This window comes from Zonotrichia albicollis, chromosome 4, assembly GCF_047830755.1.
Source record: "Zonotrichia albicollis isolate bZonAlb1 chromosome 4, bZonAlb1.hap1, whole genome shotgun sequence".
Lineage (NCBI taxonomy): Eukaryota > Metazoa > Chordata > Aves > Passeriformes > Passerellidae > Zonotrichia > Zonotrichia albicollis.
The window spans coordinates 44,604,106-44,624,019 of NC_133822.1; the positions used below are offsets into that span (position 1 = coordinate 44,604,106).

At 39.7% G+C, this 19,914-nt stretch overlaps 1 protein-coding gene across 8 annotated transcripts in view; it reads left to right on the forward strand.

Annotated features, from left to right (window-relative positions):
- Window positions 1-1,106: 1,106 nt before the first annotated feature.
- PPFIA2 (PTPRF interacting protein alpha 2) overlaps window positions 1,107-19,914 on the forward strand; it is a 287,577-nt gene continuing 268,769 nt past the window's right edge. For 3 of the 8 annotated variants that reach the window (XM_074539658.1, XM_074539661.1, XM_074539660.1), the window contains exons 1-2: window positions 1,109-2,520; window positions 10,380-10,630. In XM_074539658.1, the coding sequence (XP_074395759.1) occupies window positions 10,382-10,630 (249 nt within the window). In that variant the 5' untranslated portion in view covers window positions 1,109-2,520; window positions 10,380-10,381. Of the gene's footprint in view, window positions 2,521-10,379; window positions 10,631-19,914 lie in introns of all 8 variants that reach the window. The other 5 variants (XM_074539662.1, XM_074539663.1, XM_074539659.1 and 2 more) reach the window with 4 other exon arrangements.

Genomic DNA, 19,914 nt, shown 5'->3' on the forward strand with positions numbered 1-19,914 from the left:
GTCTAGGAAACTTACTCCATGAATGAGGGTCAAAGTCAGTGCTCCCCTGGGGGTCAGGGCACCTCAGAGTAGACAGGAATATTCCCAGTGCCCTGTGTTTCCACAAATGGTGAGTTCTAGAGAGTTTGAAGCTGGAAACCCTAATCTTTAATTTCAAAGAAAGGGGAAGAAAATCCTTAAACAAATAACATAAAAAACTCCCTTAGATATGTCCTTTGAGTCAGTTCATGCCAGCCAGTCTGGGTGGTACCTCCTGAGAATGACTGCTCTCAACGATTGGCTTTTGAGTCTCTTACTTTCTCCTTACTTGCCTAACTCAAAGCTCAGAATTGTGATAGTCATGCAGTAAAAGAATCTCAGAGATGACAGCTCTTGCCCTCAGCTACAGTGGGATTATCAGGCAACCGCTCTAATGGTTTGTATGCTGATAATTAAGTCAAGATAATGATCTGAAATGACCAAGTAAAACGACAAAAAGCCACATGGAATAGTGGCACAGATGAGAGAAAGAGCTATCTTATATTTTTCTCTTTTCACCTATGCATTGCACTGAAAGCTCTGGCAACACACTCTGGGCATGACATCAGTAATTTGCACTTGAATTTGAAATGTCCATGTTGACAACTCTTCTCAGCTATTTTCCTTACAGTGCATCCTCTGTGCATGTGTATTTCCGTTCATATTTCCTATTTCAATATAGTGTCACACCTCCTATGAAGCCAGTTCAGCAGCAAGCATCCCCGAGTCTCAGCATGGTGCTGGCTGTGGCTCCCTCCTCTCTCCAGCACATTCCCACAGCACATGAAGAGACTTTGGGCTTTTGAAGCAACACAGTCGATCCTTCATGGATTAAATTTTTCTTCTATGCAGAAGAAATGCAAATACTGAAATATTTTTTGCAAGAACGAAGTTTGAGCAGTTGATACCTGCACATCCTAAAACCGGGCTGAACAAGCATCCTCCAGCCGGCTCTGAAAACGGCGGCTGGTACTCGTTCATTCATTCACAACGCCCGGTTCCCCGGACACTCGCCCCTGTCCCACCTCCCCATCCCTGTTTTCCCGCCCCGTGCGGGCGCTGCGGGCTGCGCGGGGAGGCGCGGGGAGCCCGGAGGCGGCGGCGGCTCCCGGGGGGCTCGGATGCTGCAGCCCCTCCGGCCCCTCCGAGCCGCCCGGGGGCCGCACGGCCGTGGGCAGGGGAACTGTACGGGCTGGAGGCAGCGCCGCGGAACATCCAGGTCACGCCCTGGCGTCCCCTTTTTATTTTCTTTTTTCTTTTCCTTAGGAGTGGGCGTGAGGGAATTAACGCCGAGCGAGCCGCGAAGCAGCGGCAGCAGCATCTGGGGAGCCGCGTGCGTGAGGCAGAGGAGGGAGACGCGATTACTTCAGAATTTATTTAAGGACTGGTGAAAACCACTGCAGCGGCTCCAGGGGAAGTCCCCGCGCCGGGGAGCGCGCCCAGCCCAGCCCAGCCCAGTCCGGCCCGGCCCGGCCCGGCACTGCCGCGCTGCTCCCTCCGCCTCCACCCTCCGGCACCGGGCTGCGGCCCCGGGCACAGGGCTCCTGCGGCGCCCGCCGTTCCCCAGTGTCTGATAATAATTACACGCCCGGGCTATTGAGATCATGGCAGGTTTTATCCCTGCTTTCTCACGGCCGGATTACCGCAGATGATACGCTTTATTACGCTCTACGGTTAGAAGAGATGTCGTGGCGTTTGCCTGAGCTCCTTGAATTACAGGGTGTAGTAGCGTAGCGCTGCCGTGCCAGTGTCGCTGCCGGTGTCCCCGGGCGACGCGGGGCTGGCAGCGGTGCCCGGGGCGCGGCCACGTGCCGTGGGTGACCCCCGCCCGGGGCGCTCCCGCTCCGGCTGTGTGCACGGTGCCAGCCGGGCAGCGATGTGCCAGCCGGGCAGCGGCGAGCCGTGGGCACAGGATTTCTCTCTGTAAAGTAGAAAGCCGCCTTTGCTTTTTGATCATGCAGGCAGTCGTGCGTGCGTGTGGACTTCTGTCACGCACAGAGGCATAAATTAGCCTGGGAGGTATCGAAGAGTCGGGGAAGCCAGATACCGCTCAGTTAAGTTTAGCAAAATAATAAATAAAAGAAAGATGCTTTCGCCCTGCCCCCTCCCCCTATGATGGTTTGCCTCCAGCTGCAAAGATGCTGTTGCTCGAAAGGGGCTGCTGGAGCTTTAAGAGCCGCTCCCCCCCCTCCTCCTCCCGACAATGGTCTGAACCGAGCTCTGCTTCCCAAAGCAAAATTTGTAATATGCCATTTTTCCCATGGATGCTTCTCCTCTTGGCTGCTGACGAAGTGACCGAAGAAAATGTTGAGGTGCCAAGCAGCGCGACTTGCCGGAGGACGGGTGCGGGGGCTTGGGGTTCCTCGGAGCAACGCCTGTGTCACCATTTCTAGGAAGATGGTCCAGGAGTGCTCGGCTGTGTGAGTCCCCGCTCGAAGCCGGTGGAGACTGCGGTTGTTATTGATCAAGTGAAATAGCAGACGCCGAAATAAAAGATACTAGGTACTGAACCTTCTATTTCTGAGTTAGATATTCCTTCCTTAGCCCCGATATCCCCAGGGGATGAGATGCAAATGCAAAATCTAGCTGTCTGCCTCTTGCTGTAGCACTTGTGTGGTATTTAAATGCATTTCTGTAATGGGAGTTGGGGGGTTTCAGACTGAAAAATGTGACATCAACTTATTTTTTTGGTTGTGGTTAAGGGAGGTAGGAGGTGAGAGGTATGACATAAAGAACAGATACTTGGAATGAGTCCTTTTTCTAAGGTACTGTGCTGACCACCCCTCCTGTGTGGAAGGAGTGCAGGATGCTTCTGTTAAAGGTGATATCATAGTTTAGTGGAGGCTGGCAGGTAAGGAGTTAACTAGGAGGAGGAATATGCATGTAATGCAACTCAGACAATAGGAAGGATTTTCCTTATTGGAATTACACTGTGCTGCCTAAGAGCGATCCTGCTGAGGACATCTGAAGAGACATAATTGCAGTAAGATCTGGTTTTATCAGTCACTATATCTATTTAACGATTTGGAAAAAAATAGCTTGTAAATGCAAAATACCCAGAATGATCCAATGAAATGAGTTTTCAAGCTGATGTCACTGTGGACAGGCTAGAATGTATGGTAGGTAGATTTCTACTTATTTTTCCTGCAGCAAAATTATAAGTAACTTGAAATGACTCCTCAGCTGTGGTGTGCAAATCAAACACAAGAGCAAACAGAAAACAAGCTTTTAAAGCCAGTTATGGAGAGAAAGGTGAGGGACTAAAATTAGATTCACATCTAAGGTGGTGGCCTTCAAGGTGAGCAAAATGAATGCTTGTCTAAGAGCCTTTGTCAGGCAGAAGCCAAGTAGCTTTGTGTCTTCTTATTCTCAGAGCTTCCCAAGTGAAAGAACTCCATCTGGTAAATAATTTCCAGGCTAAATGAGATTGCAGAAGTGTTTGTAACAATATTCATTTGAATAAATAATTCTAAGACTCTTGGACAATTGAGGTAACAGAAAATGCCAAATAGGGTGGGGTCCAGTTAGAAGAAGGAAGACAACTTTTTCATTTTCCACCTCTATAGGATACATACCACATAAATTTCAAGTAGTTTTAGAGAAAGTCAGTATTGAGGACATACTTTGACACCTGGTCCATACATGATCATAATCAGAGAGAAGTTAATATAAGAGAGTTGCTATCAATTAATTTGTTAATGGAGTCCCTCCCGAAAAGAAGCTTTATATAACTCTTAACCAAGGATGGCCATATCCTGTTCTCTGTGCTGGAATTTTTTGTCCATTCCCCTTGTCTGGATGTTTAAACTGAGCTGCAGAATTCCTAATTTGAGCTAATACAGAGTTCACTCTTGATGGAGACATAATGCAGCTAATGCTATAGATTTGCTATGACATTTTTGCATACAGCCTGAAAAATCTTAATCACAGTGAACCACATTCTTTCTCCCTCTAGTAAGACAGATTACTTTTTGCCAGTTGGGTGTTGTGTGTTTAGAGGGGAAACTGTTCATGATTTCTGGTAATGTAGTAGGCAGTGGTCACATAACATCCATCATGCTCCCTGGTATCACAAAACAGGCATTTGTGATCTTTATGCCTTTGTTTGGAGGGAGTAAAATGACAGAAGATTGATGGCTTGTCTATGATAGTGACTTTTTCAGCCATCTGTACTGATCCAAACTCATTGAAGTCTATGATAGAATTTCCGTGAATTCAAGTATTTGCTGGGTTTGCTTCCATGCAAATAACTGGAGAAAACACTGAACTAGGAACCAGTCAACCTGGAAAAAGCTTTGTAGTAGATGGTGCAGTAGATACACGATGGACAAGAAAGATAATGTGTTTTGAGAGCTTCAGTGTCCTGCTTCTCAAGCTGCCATTGGGTATGGCTGTGATGCCTGAGCACACAGGTCCAAAACTACTACTAAATAAGAGTCTAGGTTTTGTTTCTAATTAGAAGAGTTCTAAAGTTATTCATTACCTAAAAGTCTATTTCTAGGGAGTGTTTATGTGCTACATGGATTTCAAGGGAAGCAGGAATTTGCCAGTATTCTGCTCCCCCTTCAGAACCTCTCCAGGGGTTTGGGATAGTTGCAGGTGCTACACAAGTTCACTGGATGTTGCAGTCCTTGCAAGTTTTGGATGCTGTGGGGGCACCCTGCGCAAGGGAATTGTAATATCTGCTTTGTGGCTCAGGATGGATCTAAGGAACAATGATTATATATTAACAGTAAAATGCTGGTGACTTAATGCATCTTTCATTGAGGGATTGCTTTACTTGCATTCAGGATACTGGGTAAAGTGATAAACTTTGTACTATACAAGTAGTAAGTTCAGTATCAATGGAGCTTTTATTTTTCTATTTAAAGAAAGAGAAACACATTTGAAAAGTCTTACTTTTGTTGGCTTAGATCACTCAAGCATAACTTTAGTTAAGTCGTATTACTACAGGGCAAGTCAGCCTTTTTCTGGCAAAGAACACAAGCTTTCCTTCTTTTCTTTTGAATGAAGAGATATATAGTGCCCATTCAGCTATTAATGTCAGCTCTTTCAGTTGAAGAATATGCCGCCTTGCTTATTCCTTTCTCTCCTCTCCTTCCTCTTCTTTGCAATCCTGGCTGCATGGGAAGTGTTGCACAGAGTGATGTACAGGAGAGCCTATTCTGTTATCATGGACTTCTGTGGTCTTGAAAATACGGGACAGAGATGTTTAATCCACTGCTTGCAGTTCTTAACACCCACTGGAAAGAAATTCCAGCTCCCTCAGTGATCATTCCTCGCTGCCTGTGTTCCACTTAACATGCCTTCAGGTTGGAGTAGATGATCTCCAGAGGTTCCTTGCAACCCTGAGTATTCTGTGAATCTCTCATATTCTCAGAGAGCAAGGTGGCTGCCCACTCCCTGGTGGGTTGCTGTGGTTACCTGGTCTGTACCTCACGTTCTCCTGATGAATAATTGGTCAGTTCAGGTCTTAATGACCTGCTCACCTTCTACTTCCATTTTCCCTCCAGTTTCTTCTCTGCTGTTTTCTGGGGAAAAAGCCTGCAGTTCTCTGGTGGCACAATGAGCTGCAGTAGCTTGCCAGATGCATGGTTAAGCATTACTGGTGTAACCAAGTAGGATTTGAGGTATCAAGTCTTGGTAAAGAAATCCTTAGTAAAATCCTTCAGTGGGATTTTAGTCTCTGCAAAGGTGCCTCCTTATGGCTGGGTACAGATACATGAGTTTACTCAATTCAACATCATTCATCATTCCTTTGAAAAGAAGCAAATCTGTGGGTTTGGGTTCTTGGATTTGTTTGGTGGTTGATTTGTTTGGGTCCTATCCCATGGAATTATTCCATGTGAAAAGGACCTTTGGAAGTCATCTGTGACAACCCCTTGCTCAGTGCTGGGCCAAGTGCAAAACTTGCTTAGTGCTGGGCCAAGTGCAAGACGAGATGAGTCTGCTCACTGCAGGTTTGGAAAATAAAAGAAAATTCAGTGTTAACTGTAATTTTCAGAAATTTAAGGCAGATATTTATGCACTCCAAATTTGTCACATTTAGATTTTGTCACATTACCTGAAACTTTTAAGAGAAGGCAGTTTGCAATTTGGAGTTGTGAAAATGCAATTCAAGGTTTCTGTTTTAAACTTCAGAGACAGGATTCTAATGGTTCATGTACATTGTTGATTGTCTTTATTTATTCTCCCGTTTTTGTCGCTGTCAGCTCTGAATTCTTTTTCACTAGCAGGACTCATCAAAGAAATGTAACTGTAATTGCCTTGTGGGAGTTGATAGGAATGTATAGATTAAGGAAAGGGATACTATGCTGGGGTAACAAATATCTCAACATAGGAGCTGACATGTGCGGACCAAGTGGAGAGATTAAAATATATGCAAAGACTCGAAGATGTTTATGCATATGATTTTCAGTGTGCATTCAGAGCTGAATGAGAAACTAACAGCTTATTAAGCTGTATAAAACCAATTCAAAAGAGTGGAGGGCTGGGAGTCTTCATTCCAGTCTTTGATCTTTTGGGGTCATTCCCAGGCATATAATTATATTCCATCAATCATATGACAAGCTGATAAACACAGTTAGAAAACATGGAATATCCAGATGTCAGTTTGGATGTGCTTGGTCTACCTAGCAGCTATGGTTTAGAAAATCAAGTTCTCTGAGCCTAGCCAGTTTTTGGAGCAGTAAGGATGGAGAACAAAAAGAAAGCTTAATGGCAGTTCTTTATTTATCTTGTTCAGTTCAATTCTGAGTGGAATGGATATCTACATGTTTAGTAAGAACTGAGTACCTGAGACAAATACCTGCTATGTATGCATGGATCTGTACATACATATATCACTAAGTCCAGGATGCAGCTGTCCTGTGTATATGAAATTTGATTCATGCATATATAGGGAAAGATATATTGAGTTTTTTCAAAAGTTATGTAAATGCAGAGATCAGCTGCAAAAGTACATGTGGCATGGTAGTTCTGAAGTGTAATTGAAGTGGCCTTGGAAATAGCCTCATTTTGAGCCTTTTAGAACTGCAGCCACATTGAATGTGGCTGTCTCCCCTATAAATACAACCGAAAAAGGAATACATTTTACACAAAAAGGATGGTTTATTCTGGTTAACTTATTAGATAGATCACTTTCAGTGTTTGATGATTGAAATCCTTCCCATAGAAAATATACTTGAGCTTGACACAGATTTATGGTCTGTGGCAAGTGGGGAAGAGTAGGTAGGTAGAGTGATTCCTTCTAATTTCATAGTATGAAATATTTTAGCTGATTATATTATGAAACCAGAATAAAAATTGTTAGGGTGATGGAGGTTTTTAATCACCAAATTTAGGTTTAAAATTCAAATTTAATAGCAGGAAAATCAGAAATGGCCCTTTTTCCCTATTGGAAATTTTAAAAATATAATCCAGGTTACTCAAGACATCACCACATCAGCTATCAGACCAAACTGATCCTAGCAGTACTATTTTTATGTTATGTTTCAGCATGAATCCCTCAGTTGTTTCTGTCTGTATGTGTTGTCTTGGTCATCTATGTCCTTCTGGTGCATGCAAACTAAATTCCTTTCAGGGATAACTAAGCTGGGAGCTGACTCTTAGATTTAAATCTCCTGACCCTGTGTGTGAACAACATCATCCTGTGGTTCGCCAAAGGTTGACTAATACATGCACACACCATCAGGAAATGTCAAGAACTCTTGTAGCTCTGCGACATATTTCATTTCCTGTATAAAGATCCAAATGCATATGTGACCCTCCATTTGTCCTCAGCTTCCAATCTTATACTACTAGGCTGTGATCGATCTGTTTGCTGACACTCCTCCTCTGTTCCTGTGAAGTTCTTCCTCTGCTTTACCTGCCCTAGCTTTCTTGCAGTCCCTCTTGATAAGCCTTCTTTCCTTTTTTTTTCCTTCATTTAAAAATTCTTCAAATATTCTCAGTATTTTGATTCCTACCTGCTATCAAGCAAGAAATTTGTAACAGGTGTAATAAGGTCCTGGGGAAGTAGCTCTATTCTTCAGCACGTGCTTGGGAACAGTGTTGAATGGTGGCTGCCTCAGGACACTGAAAGCATCCCATGTGTTGGCACATATAAGAGTGATAAATGCCAAGAAAGTTTTAAAAAAGGAAAAAAAAATGCTTTTCTAAAGGCAAGAAGACACAAATCATAGTAAATGGAACAGCATGGCAAACTAGGTCTTTCGTGAAAGGCTGTAAGAAATTTTTCTTTGGAAGCCCCACAGCAAATCTGCAGTTGCTTGAGATTTTGTTACTTTTTTTGTGGCTTGGTGACCCAGAGACACTTTGAGAAGCCAGGTTTCCTTCCGAGTTGTTTGGGGGCCTCATGGACCCCCACAAACAATCTGTGTGTGGTCATGATCCAGGATTCTCTCCCATATCTCCTGCTCCTTGCTCTTACAAGAGTCCAAATGTCCCTTTCTGTCACACCCTCCCAGCCTTTCTGTCTGGCTCAGGTTAACAGACTGCTTTGCTGCATTTCTCTTCACTCTCAGGGTGGGGGAGGGAGAGGATGCAAGTGGTTTCAATGGAATAATGGCATTGATCTCCGGACTCCCAGAAAGCGATGTACATCACCAGGCTGACTGCAAGAACTGCTGTACCTTTTAAAGATTCTCCTGGGGCTGTGAGCTGTGGGAGAAAACTTCCAAATAGCAGCTGCCTACACCAGGAACTGCCCACCCATTCCCTGCCTTCTCTGCTGTCTTAGTCATAGCCCAAGTTTGTTACTTGTGCTGTCAGAACAATGCAGTCCAGAGATTCAAAATAAGAACAATGCATGGCCCCTGCCTTCCCTGAATGCAACAGCTGAGAGGGACAAGATGTGATAATAGTGCCATGAGCATTCATGGATTCCCTTATAACCCCACAATCACTTATATGGCTTCCCACATCCACGTAAAGACTTGAAGACATTTCCTAGCTAGTGTGAATGCAAGGTGCTGAGGCAGCAACTGCTGTCCACACAGAGCTTTCCCTACCTGTTCTCACACACTCACCAGCATTCCTGCAAAACTGTACCACTCTCACTCAGCCACAGTCTGTGTGCAGGGGTAGCAAATGCTGTGCCCTTCACACCAGAAACCATGTGTAGCACTTTGGAAGTAATTTCTTGAATGATGAAGCTTCACCGATGAGAATCCCCTAGGACAAGAAGTGTGACCCATGAGAGTTGATGATTGAGGCAGAAAGGGTTCAGTGACAATCCAAATTGTTAACTTTGATCTTGGAGAATGGGCGTGCAGAGACCATGGTCTCTGGCCACCTGGTGCATACCAAAAAGTTATCATTGAACTGAGCAAGTGGCAGATGGCCTTGGAATTTTTTTAGGTATCCCTTTGCTCACTGTGAACATGACCATCCCAAACTGGTCTGCCACAGGTGGGAGCTGAGTGGAGACTGGTGATGGCCCCTTGCTGAGTGCACTGTACTTACACGATGTTGTGAGAGGTTCCTGGAGGCAAGACAGGCTCTCCTGGCTGGCATCCCACATCCCAGGGTCCCTGGGGACAGTGGACAAAGCACTCAACATCAGCAGGCTCTCTTGAAGATGCCTAAAGCTCCTCACTGTACATGAAGTGGGGATTTGAGATTTACGTAAAAAGCTGTGGAGCGGAAGCACGGGACTAGGTGATGTTATTTGCTCTGCTCAGGACAGATTTAAGAAACAAACAACAGTGATTCTGTTCCTGGTAATTCAATTTGCACAAGATATCATAGGGATATAATTAGCAGAGTTTCTAGTTCTTGACCTCTTACTGAACAAGCTCACTGGAGAATAACTTCCCCTGAGGATGGGAATAACTGGATAGAAAAATAGATTAACCTGGCATTGTTAAGGCAGCATGATACTGGATCAATGGTTAGCCTGAGCTGTACTGTAGAATTGCCTAGAGGAAGACAAAATCTGGCAATTAGTGGCAGCTATTGACATCAATACCAACAATTCAACAATGAAATTAAGTAAGAGAAGGGAGAAAAGCCACAAATAAGGGAGACTAAAATTGCAGAGGAAGTATTTTCTGTTATTTTAAGAGAGTATTATTTCCAAAACTATTGATTTAAATATTCTGTAACCCTCCATCTCCTTCCAGTCACTCTTCCTTAGTTTTGGGAAGCACATTCAAAGTCTTTGCTCTATGGAATTAGTCACTGTATTTAATCCCTCTCTATTGATCAACTGATTAACATTGCATGCAAATTTAAAAGTGGGAACAATGCAATAATCTACTAACTGTGTCCATGTACAGAGTTTATTATTCCTCTTATGAAACATCCTCAAATGTTTTCGCTACTGAAGAGCTGTTCCTTGATTTGTGTTTGTTTTAAAGAAATGATGTGTGAAGTGATGCCAACGATAAACGAGGACACCCCGATGAGTCAGCGGGGGTCCCAAAGCAGTGGCTCGGACTCGGATTCTCATTTTGAGCAGCTGATGGTGAACATGCTGGATGAAAGGGACCGTCTCCTGGATACCCTTCGGGAGACACAGGAAAGCTTGTCACTTGCACAGCAACGCCTACAGGATGTCATCTACGACAGAGATTCCCTCCAGCGACAGCTGAACTCAGCACTGCCTCAGGTATGTTGTTAACAAAGATTCTTTTTCTTTTTGTTTAGGTTCACTAATTTTTGAGTTGACACCAATTACTTTAACCCTAATCATTATGCATTCCTTGAGGTCCAAATTTTGCTCCCATTGATGTCAGCTGCAGAACTCCTATTGAATTAATAGAACCAGGTTTGACCTCTATGGGACCTTTTTTCATATTTAAGAATAGGAGTAATGCTGTTGACTTGAAGGAGAGCAAGATGAAGGCCTGTAGCTACTGGTTCTTTTGGCTGTTGCTCTAGCATTTACAACAGGTGAGGGATCATTTAAATAAAAGATCTAGAGGTAGAAATAAAGAAAGAAGAATGAGAATGTTTTCTAGAGAGTTCTAATAAACAATAAAACTAACTAATGTAGTTAAATAAGGTACGACACAACCCCAAAAAAATAACTGATGCCTTAATATTTTAATTCAATTAAGTTTAAATATTTATATAAATCTCATTATCTGGAGTTACCCTAGCCATTTTTAGGAACTTCAAAACTGAGTGACTTCAGTTAAAATACTACTGTAATATATGTCAATAATATGCGTCAGTATAATTGTTTTTAATATACTGGAATTAAAAGCAAAGAAAGATTTTACTTCAGTCTGCGAATGTGGCCAGAGGTTGGAAAGATACCATGATTCAAAAGTCAGATTTACTCCATGTTTTTTTCTTTGTGTCTCTGAGCTGTCATGTATTAGAGAATGTGACCATTAGGGCCTAGGGAGGAATTAGGGAAGTGTGTAGTTGGAATAAAGAGGCAATAAGGAAAAAAAAATTTAAGGGTAGAAGAGGAAAGTGGCACCCTCTGGAATAGGGAAAAGCATTTCCCTATTCAAGGGCTAACCTCAGTAGGTTTTTGAAATATCTTGGGATAGGACAAAATGAGAGAGAGAGAGAGAAAGAGAGAGATAGAGAAAGAGAAAGAGCTCCAGACAATGAGAATGCCTGCAGCTGTTTTGGGACAAACAAAAAGGAGTAGCAATGATCTTGATAAACTGTAAAATCAAGGTTGGTTCTTTATTCTTTTTTTTCTCTTTATTTGTGGCAGTTGAGCTTCTTTTTACAGGTATCTCTACATAGAAGAGTAGAAAAGAGTAAGTGAAGGACAGCATAAATCCTTTATTCAAAGATTTACTGCTGGAATTCCAAAGAAGAGAGGACACTCAGCATCTGTTAAGCCCCTTTCAGTGTGCTGATGCACTCTCCACTGAGCCCATAGTGAGGTATTTTTGTTGAGCACTAGCAGGTGTCTAAGCACTAACAAATCTTGCATATGCAGAACTCCTGCTAAAATACTGGAGTCTAGCTAAGGAAAATAATATTCAGTGTTAATGCCATACAGAGCCTAAAAGAAATGAATTCTAAGGAAATGGATCACTGTAGTATTTTATTCTTTATTTATTCTAGTAAGAAATAAAAATTAAAATTAAATTTTGTTACATAGTTTTGAATGATAGCTATACATCTGCTAAAAGCAATGGATTTGTCAGGTGAATGCTTTGGTCTACCATGTACCATTGGGAATGTGTTTCAGGTAGCATTCCTCCTTATGTCTGAGAGAGATGTAGGTTTCCCATATGAGAAACTGTGTGACACACTGGTTACACCTTAAAGCAGAATCAGGTTTTAAGTCCATCAAATATGTTATCTAGATCTTCATGTAATAACTAAATTCTTATAAGTACAGAACACTGGCTTCGTAATATAACATTTGAGTAATAGAGTCTTTCAAGGATGTAATTTTCATATCACTGCCATACTATTTAGTTTCAGTTCTGGACTTGAGATATTCTGCATAGTACTTTAACAGTTTTTTGGTTAATGGTTTTATGAATGGCAAACTTGCCTTACTAACTTCCTGTTGTAGCCTTCTAACAAAATATTACCTAGGACTTATTACCTACTGGAGAGGAAGAATTCTCTATTTACTCAGTTTAGGGGGAGAATATATAAATATACGATATCTATGTGATAATTATCATGTAGTTGTGGCATCTAATGAGTCTTGCTTTATCAGAATTTATTCTTTTAGTTCTTGATCCCTCGAGTGGTTTTCAAAATTCAGTTATTTCTTAGTATTTACATTGTGCCTTATGAGTAGAAACTGTGTATTGACACAGTTATATTCCAAAGCATTTTTGTAAGGACACTGTTTTTGCTTATTGTCTAAGTGTTTGCAGTGAAAAATATGTTCTGGAAAAATCATTACACTTGTAATAAATAGAACCTGCACAAAAAGAGCTTTCATGAAACTCAGCCATTGAAAAATCTTGTCTGATGTGAAATAGGAAATCATAAATAACATTAAATAGGAAGCTTGTGTTATTAGTTAATGCTGTTACAGCTGTTAGGGCTGCAGCCAATGACTGTAAATGTCTTTAAGTTTTTATACTGGTCTGCACTGCAACAGAACAATGTACAATTAACCATGCCTTTCAAATCTGAGTTACAGAAATATAGTTGTCATGCTAAGTGCTACCATTGAAATAAATTTTATTTCCATTAGATTGGCAGTTTTAACTTTATGAGCATCTGTCTGTAACTGAACAGCTATGTTTGAGGGAGGAGGGAAAAACTGAGCAGAAAATTACAGATCAGCTAGTCTAAATAAAATAACAGGGAAGACTTTAATCTTGTTTTGGAGGAAAATCTAATGATATGTCAAAAAGCTAACTTAAAAATATAACAACGGTTTATCAAAATTATCTTTATACAAAGTAACTCAACATGACTCTTTGGTACCAGACTTTTTAGATTGGGGAACTACAGAATCCCTAAAATTACATCTTTTGAAATCAACTCATTTGAATTACTGATAGATGGGAGGTGTGTAAGGAAAAGCAATATAATAATTAATAAGGTCAGTAATAAAGGAGAGAGAGAAAAAATTTTCACTTACAGTAGACTGACAGGATAAAAGGAGAGTAGTAGTAGTTAATGTATTTTGAAGCTTTTATTTATTTGAGCATAAGAAGAAGCATGGTAGTGAAAATTTCAGATGACACAAAATTGAGTTGAATTTTGAACTAAGGGAGTGTTATAATACACAAGAACAAGAGTAACAGAGGTGGGATGGCGGTGCATGGTAAAAGGGTGAATGCCTTATATCTAGCAGGTAATAAAAAAAATCATGACCTTTTAGGTAGCTGTAGTAAAGAGGGATAATATATGGTTTACAATGGTGATAGGCAGCCAGTGGGAGGTTAAAAATGGAAAGCATTGTTTTGAAATGTGTTATGTAAGAGACTTGTGTTGGAAGTAGGTAAATATTAATGCAGTTAGACCAAGGGGTGGTTTGGACCTTATTTATCTGAGTTTTGGCTCAGTAGTGACTGAGAGTCGACCTCAAATTGGAAGAGATTGAGAAAAACATTGCTAGAGGAAAGAGTAAGTAACATTTTCTGTCTGAAAAGACTAATTGAATATTTCTTATTTCTGGGGGAAACTGACTTGAGAGGGACTATGAGTGATTTCATAGATTTTCTTGGAGAGACAGGAAGATGGAATGAACAGGTAAAGATGAAAAATATTTTAAGCCAAAAATAATGTTGATGAAGGAATAAATGATTATAGGGTATCATGAATAAAGATAGATCATTCATCAAAAAAAGGTCTTGCATTATGAAGGAATGGCATCTTTCTTAGACCAAGACACAGTGAAAACCCATAACTGGTATAAAAGAAGCTGGTATAAAAGATATTGTATGTCAAAATATGTTTGCTTAACCTGTGAACGGGACCCAAAACACCTCTTCAGATTCTTTATTTCAAACTTCATTCTGGAGATACTTGGAATATAGTTCACAAGTGATCTTGTTTATTCTTCTCAAAGCTGCCTATTGATAGTGGAAGCTTCTAAGGAAAGTGTGTCTGGGTCTGCATTGTATGATCCCCAAAACCAGGAATTTATTGCATTTAGGTCACAACTCTTAAATCCAGAAAAAAAAAAAAAGCTAAGTACAATGAAATACGCTGTAATGAGGAAGCATGCAATCTAAATACTTAATATTGTGTTTTTGTTTTATTGGAGTAAAATAAGGTATTTTACTGCAGCATAAGAAAGTGTTCTACAAAAAGGTTAGGAACTCTAACTCTGTTTTTGAGTGCTAAAAAGAGGAAAATGTTTAGTTACAACTTTCTCAAGCAAATTTAACCATAATCTTCTCTAAGCTAAATAGTCTAGAAAATATCACCTTGATTAGTTACCTTGTAAACAAACTGGAAAAATACAGCATATGTCATTGTAAGACTTTGAATGACTTCTTTTATGATAGAATCCTAAGATTCGTAATTGTATTCTGATAAACATTACTGAATGAGTGTTGGTTTTTGGTTACTTTATTGCTGCTTTTAGCCTTTCAAGAATAAGTTTCAAGGTACGAAAGGTATTAATTTATATGAAGATGTTAATAACTTGCCACTCTCTAGTCAAGTTTATTTTGTTCATTAATAATATACTTGCTCAGTGATTTACTTAGAAATTATTATTCACAGAATAGTTGAGGTAGGGAAGGACCTCAGGACGTCACCTTGCCTAGCTTTTCTGTTGCAGCAGGGTTACTAAGAACAGGCTGCCCAGGACTGTGTCCAGATGGCTTTTAAATATCTCTGAAGGTAGACTCCACAGCCTCTCTGGGCAACCTGTGCCAGTGCTCAGTCACCCTTACTGTAAAACGTAAAAAAGGTTTCCTGATGTTCAGGAGGAACCTTCTGCCTTTCCATTTGTGTTCATTTCTCTTCAATATTACATTAGCAGAAAGTCCTGATTTTACTGATCCTTTATGGTAGCAGATTTTATTTTTTAGTGGCTGTAAGTCTTTTCATGTATTGATTATCGGAATCTGCCCATATGATACATCTTTTTTAGTACTATTGGCTGTCAACTCATTATTTTCCATATGCCTTAGCATAGTTTCCAGGAGGATCTGCTCCATGGTCTTGCTGGTCACTGAGGTGAAACTGACTGGCTTTCAGTTGCCTACATCTTCCTTTTTACCCTTCTTAAAAATTAGGGTTACCTTTCTCCTTTTCCAGTCAGTGGAAACTTCACAGGGCTGACACGACTTCTCAAATATGATGGATAATGGCTTAGACGCTTCATCAGTTCCCTCAGGACATGTGGATGCATCTTATCAGCTGCTATGGACTTGCACTCCCTGTACATAATCTCAAACTTGCCCTCCAGTGGGTGGTTCTGCATTCTCCCAGTCCATGCCTTTGCCTTCTGCAAGTCGGGGTGCTGTGGCTGGAGCACAGTGTGTAGTTTGCATGGCTTTAAACAGCTTAACTTATAGGAGTTGAAGTCTTCTATGCATGGGTATAAAACCTCCTGTCTTTAAAATAGACCTTTTAAAACTAAAGCAGTCTAGATATGCTATTCTTTGGTAGAGATCATTGAATAATTTACACTGAAAGAGACCATTGGAAGTCTATTTTCTTTCCTTTTTTAAACTTTTTTTGTTTATTTCCAGCAAGTCTGAGTATGTTGTGATTCGAGTGAATCTCTCTGGTGGAGATCTAAACACCTAGTTCTAGTTGAGTTTCAATTCTTTTGAATGCTGCAAAAATATTTTTTTTTTCTCTGCAATAGATATTGTCAGCACTGTTTGCAAATCTTACTGGATATCGATGGTAGGATTGTTTGGAGTGTGGAACTCCAGTACTAAAAGGAATCTTTTTATGTCCTCTGGTACCCCATAGATTTCAACTAAATTGTAATTGTTAGCTACAATAATTCAGTAATAAAATCCGTTATAGAAATATAGTAGTAATCATTAAGGTTTTATTTGATCTAATAAGATACCACTCATTTAGAAATGCTTACTGGAGGCATGATAGAAGGGAAAATTCAAAGAGGGAAATTTAATGGCCTTGTTTTATTGAACCAGTTTATGTAATTTGATCAATGTTAACCTTTAATAGAATTGTGATTAGAGAATTTTGTTGATAGACGTGCATTTTCTTCCAATGCAGTGAGCAATGAGGTTTTTACTGCCAGAAACAAGAAAAGTATAGGGAGACAACAGGAAATCAGTAGGGCCTTATTCTGAGGTTGTGTTTTCTGTTTTAGATGTGTGTGCGTACAGTACATGGGTACAAAATACTGGCATTGCACAGATACATGTATAGATACAAAAATAAAATAGCCTGACAGAAATAAATACACAGATTTAAACAGAATTAATTAAAATAGACTGTTTATTTAGGATTGGGCATTTGCTGTTTGGGTGAAAATAATGGCTTGACCCACAGTATTGTTCTCAAAACAGCTCTTGTTTCTATGATGAAGATGGAATGATGGGGGTTTTTCACTCTTTATTTCTTTCTGGCTGTGCTGAAGAACATAGAGTACCAATGGCATCCTGTATATTTGAATGAATAATCAGTACTTTTTCTGAGGTTCTAAAAACATCCTCTTGTGTGAAGGACTTCTGTAAGTTCTCCATAATTTTTTTTTTAATCTTGCAAAAGTATGCATTTTTCTCAAATTTCCAGGGAATAACTTAAGAAAAATTCCAAGTAGTGAAATGGAGATCTGAGTGAAATGTGTCTGAGGGGAAAGTTCCAAGTTTTCTGTTTCAAAAATCTAGTGATATGCTCTGTATTCATGTGTAAAAACTAAAGCTTGAGCCAGTGTTTGTTTCTATCTCTGAATTTCCTGTTTTATAGTTTTGCTGGCTACTAAATAGAAACGTTAATTTTCAGGTGTTCTGAGTCCATGCTGTTTGGACAAAAATCAATGCAAGTAGCAAGTGTTTGTGACTGCCAAAATCAGTTTAGATTCCTAAATAACAGAAATATTTTCTTAAACCAATGGGAATGATGCTTTTTTGCTAATTATTTTAGCTGTTTGTCTCAAGATGTTAACATTGGGGGAAGCATATTGAGATGTATGCAAAAAATCAGATACTAACCATAACTATTAGTTCTAATAGAGTAAATATGGAAATACATGTTTTTACAGGATTTACATGTAGAGAGGAGACAGAGCATCTGGAAATCAAAGAAAACTTGGCATTATAAAGTTGCAATAGTTTAAGTGCAACACAATGCTGAAGCATTAGTTGTGTCCAACCTAACAAATGCTTAGGAAAAATTTAAGGTTTTTGTTCCTTGGTAACAGAACATGTAACATAACAGCACATGGCAGTTCTTTTTTCCACATAAAATTGAATGAAAGTTGTTTTCATAGTGTTAAATACCAATTTTATTTTATTGGATGACTCCTAACTAATATTATATGAGAAAAGACAGATTGAGATATCTGTGATGTAGGTAAGACCCTGCTTTAGCTGGGTCCTCTCTGGACTATCTATCTTTTTTTTTTTTTTCCCTAAACTACCATATATTCCAAACAGAGTTGTAGGGGGATATAAGGGAATATAGGAAAATAAAGATAGAAAGTAATCTTACCCCTAAGGCATTGCAGCTGGGCCAATTATCAAAGATTAGGAGCAGGCCTGACTTTTACAGGCCACAGCTGTAACCAATGAGAAGAAGAGTGCTATAAAAGAGTGGGCTGGCTGGTTGAGAAGGGAGCTGTAGTCAGTTGGCTGCTTTGTGAAGAAGAAGGAGTCAGTGCTCAGAGGAGATGCCTATGAGAAAACACCAAGAAGGTAGGAAACTTTTGTGCTAAGGAGGCAGCAGTATGGAACCCCTGCAACAAGATGACAACAGAGAGCACAGTTTAAGGTGTAATTACACTTACAAGTAACAACTTGAATTCTTTTCAAGTATGAGTTTATCTCCTTGCTGTTGTGAGGTTCTGTGTATGCAGTGTATATATATAATTATCACAAATAATTATAAACAAGAGATTTTATCTTAAAAGCTTTGGGCTTCTTAATAAATACTTGATGATGGAAGAAGACTGATGTGGCAATCCAGCGAGAAATAAAATAGGATATGTGGAAAAAAGACAGAAATGTAAATGTTTAGAGGGGGAAGAACATGTGGTGAATGCCTGAAGCAATCAGCAAGAATATGTACTCCCATTTCACTCTGTATCTGCTTCATAAGCATTGATATCAATTATATTAGCTTGAGCCAGGTACATCAACTGCTACATTAACTATTGATGGCTCATTATCTGAAGGTTTTGAAAGACACACAAATGAATATGAGGAAAAAATATAATGGTTCTGGTCAACAGAATAGACACAGATGGTTATCTAAGTCTCCATATATTAAACTGTTGCCATTAAAATATAGAGACTGTAGTTTTAATAACAGCCGTAGTCATGGGTTTTTCCCCTAATTTTCATAACAGCTGTAGTCATGCCTCTCAGTGTTTAAGAAGCATTTGGACAGTGGTTTCAACAATGTGATTTAACTTTGTCAGCCCTGAAGTGGTCAGGCATTAGAGCTAGATGATTATTGTAGGTCCCTTTTAAGTGAACTATTCTATGCTGTTATGCAGTGAGGAAAAGCTGGAAAAAATAGTGCCATTTTATAAAGCTTAAATGTGGTAGTTTACTTTTTGCTCATGTCCTTCAAAGTGGATGGTAGAGCTGACACATCATCCAAGAACATTGTGAAAACATATTCCCTTCTTTTTAAGTTCTCTATTAAAAGCAAAGGAAATGCAGAATATTTAAGAATCAGCTTTTAGAAGTGTCTTATTCAGGCTATCTTTATCCTAATGAATAATTTCCCATAATGTGTATTCACTCAAAACCACAAAGTCTTGTTAGGGGCATGTTTTTTATTTTAAAAGTAGGGAAATTTATTTCTTATTGAAGTGTGTAGAGTTTTCATGTTGACTCTGAAGAACTAGGTTTATTTTTATTGATCAATATGTATCTTTCATATGATCCCCAGGAATCTGAACTTCTACGTATAGAAGTTAAGGGCCAGTAACTTCATTTAGTGTAATGTAACATTTCTGTAGTCTACTCAAGAATCTGCTCCAAATAATCATTTGCTGAGTATATCTTCTTATCCTTTAAGATTTTTTTTTTCTATTTAGAATCAGATTATAGGCCTTTTTCTTTTAATATTATTGGTGAACTGCATTCTTTACCATGTATGAGTTCTAAAAAAATCCCCATTATACTGTGACAGTTGATTGTTATGACAGTCAGTCATCTGTCACAACAGAAAATATTAAATAAATCTTGGAGACTTACAGTAATGTTTTTTGTTGTAGGTTGATTTATTTGAAATTACAAAGTAACCAAAATTGCAGATTTGGTTTTTTCTTGCATTGGATTTTTTTTTTAATGGTAGTCTAAGCAGAAGGGAGCATAGAGATAAGTAAAGGAA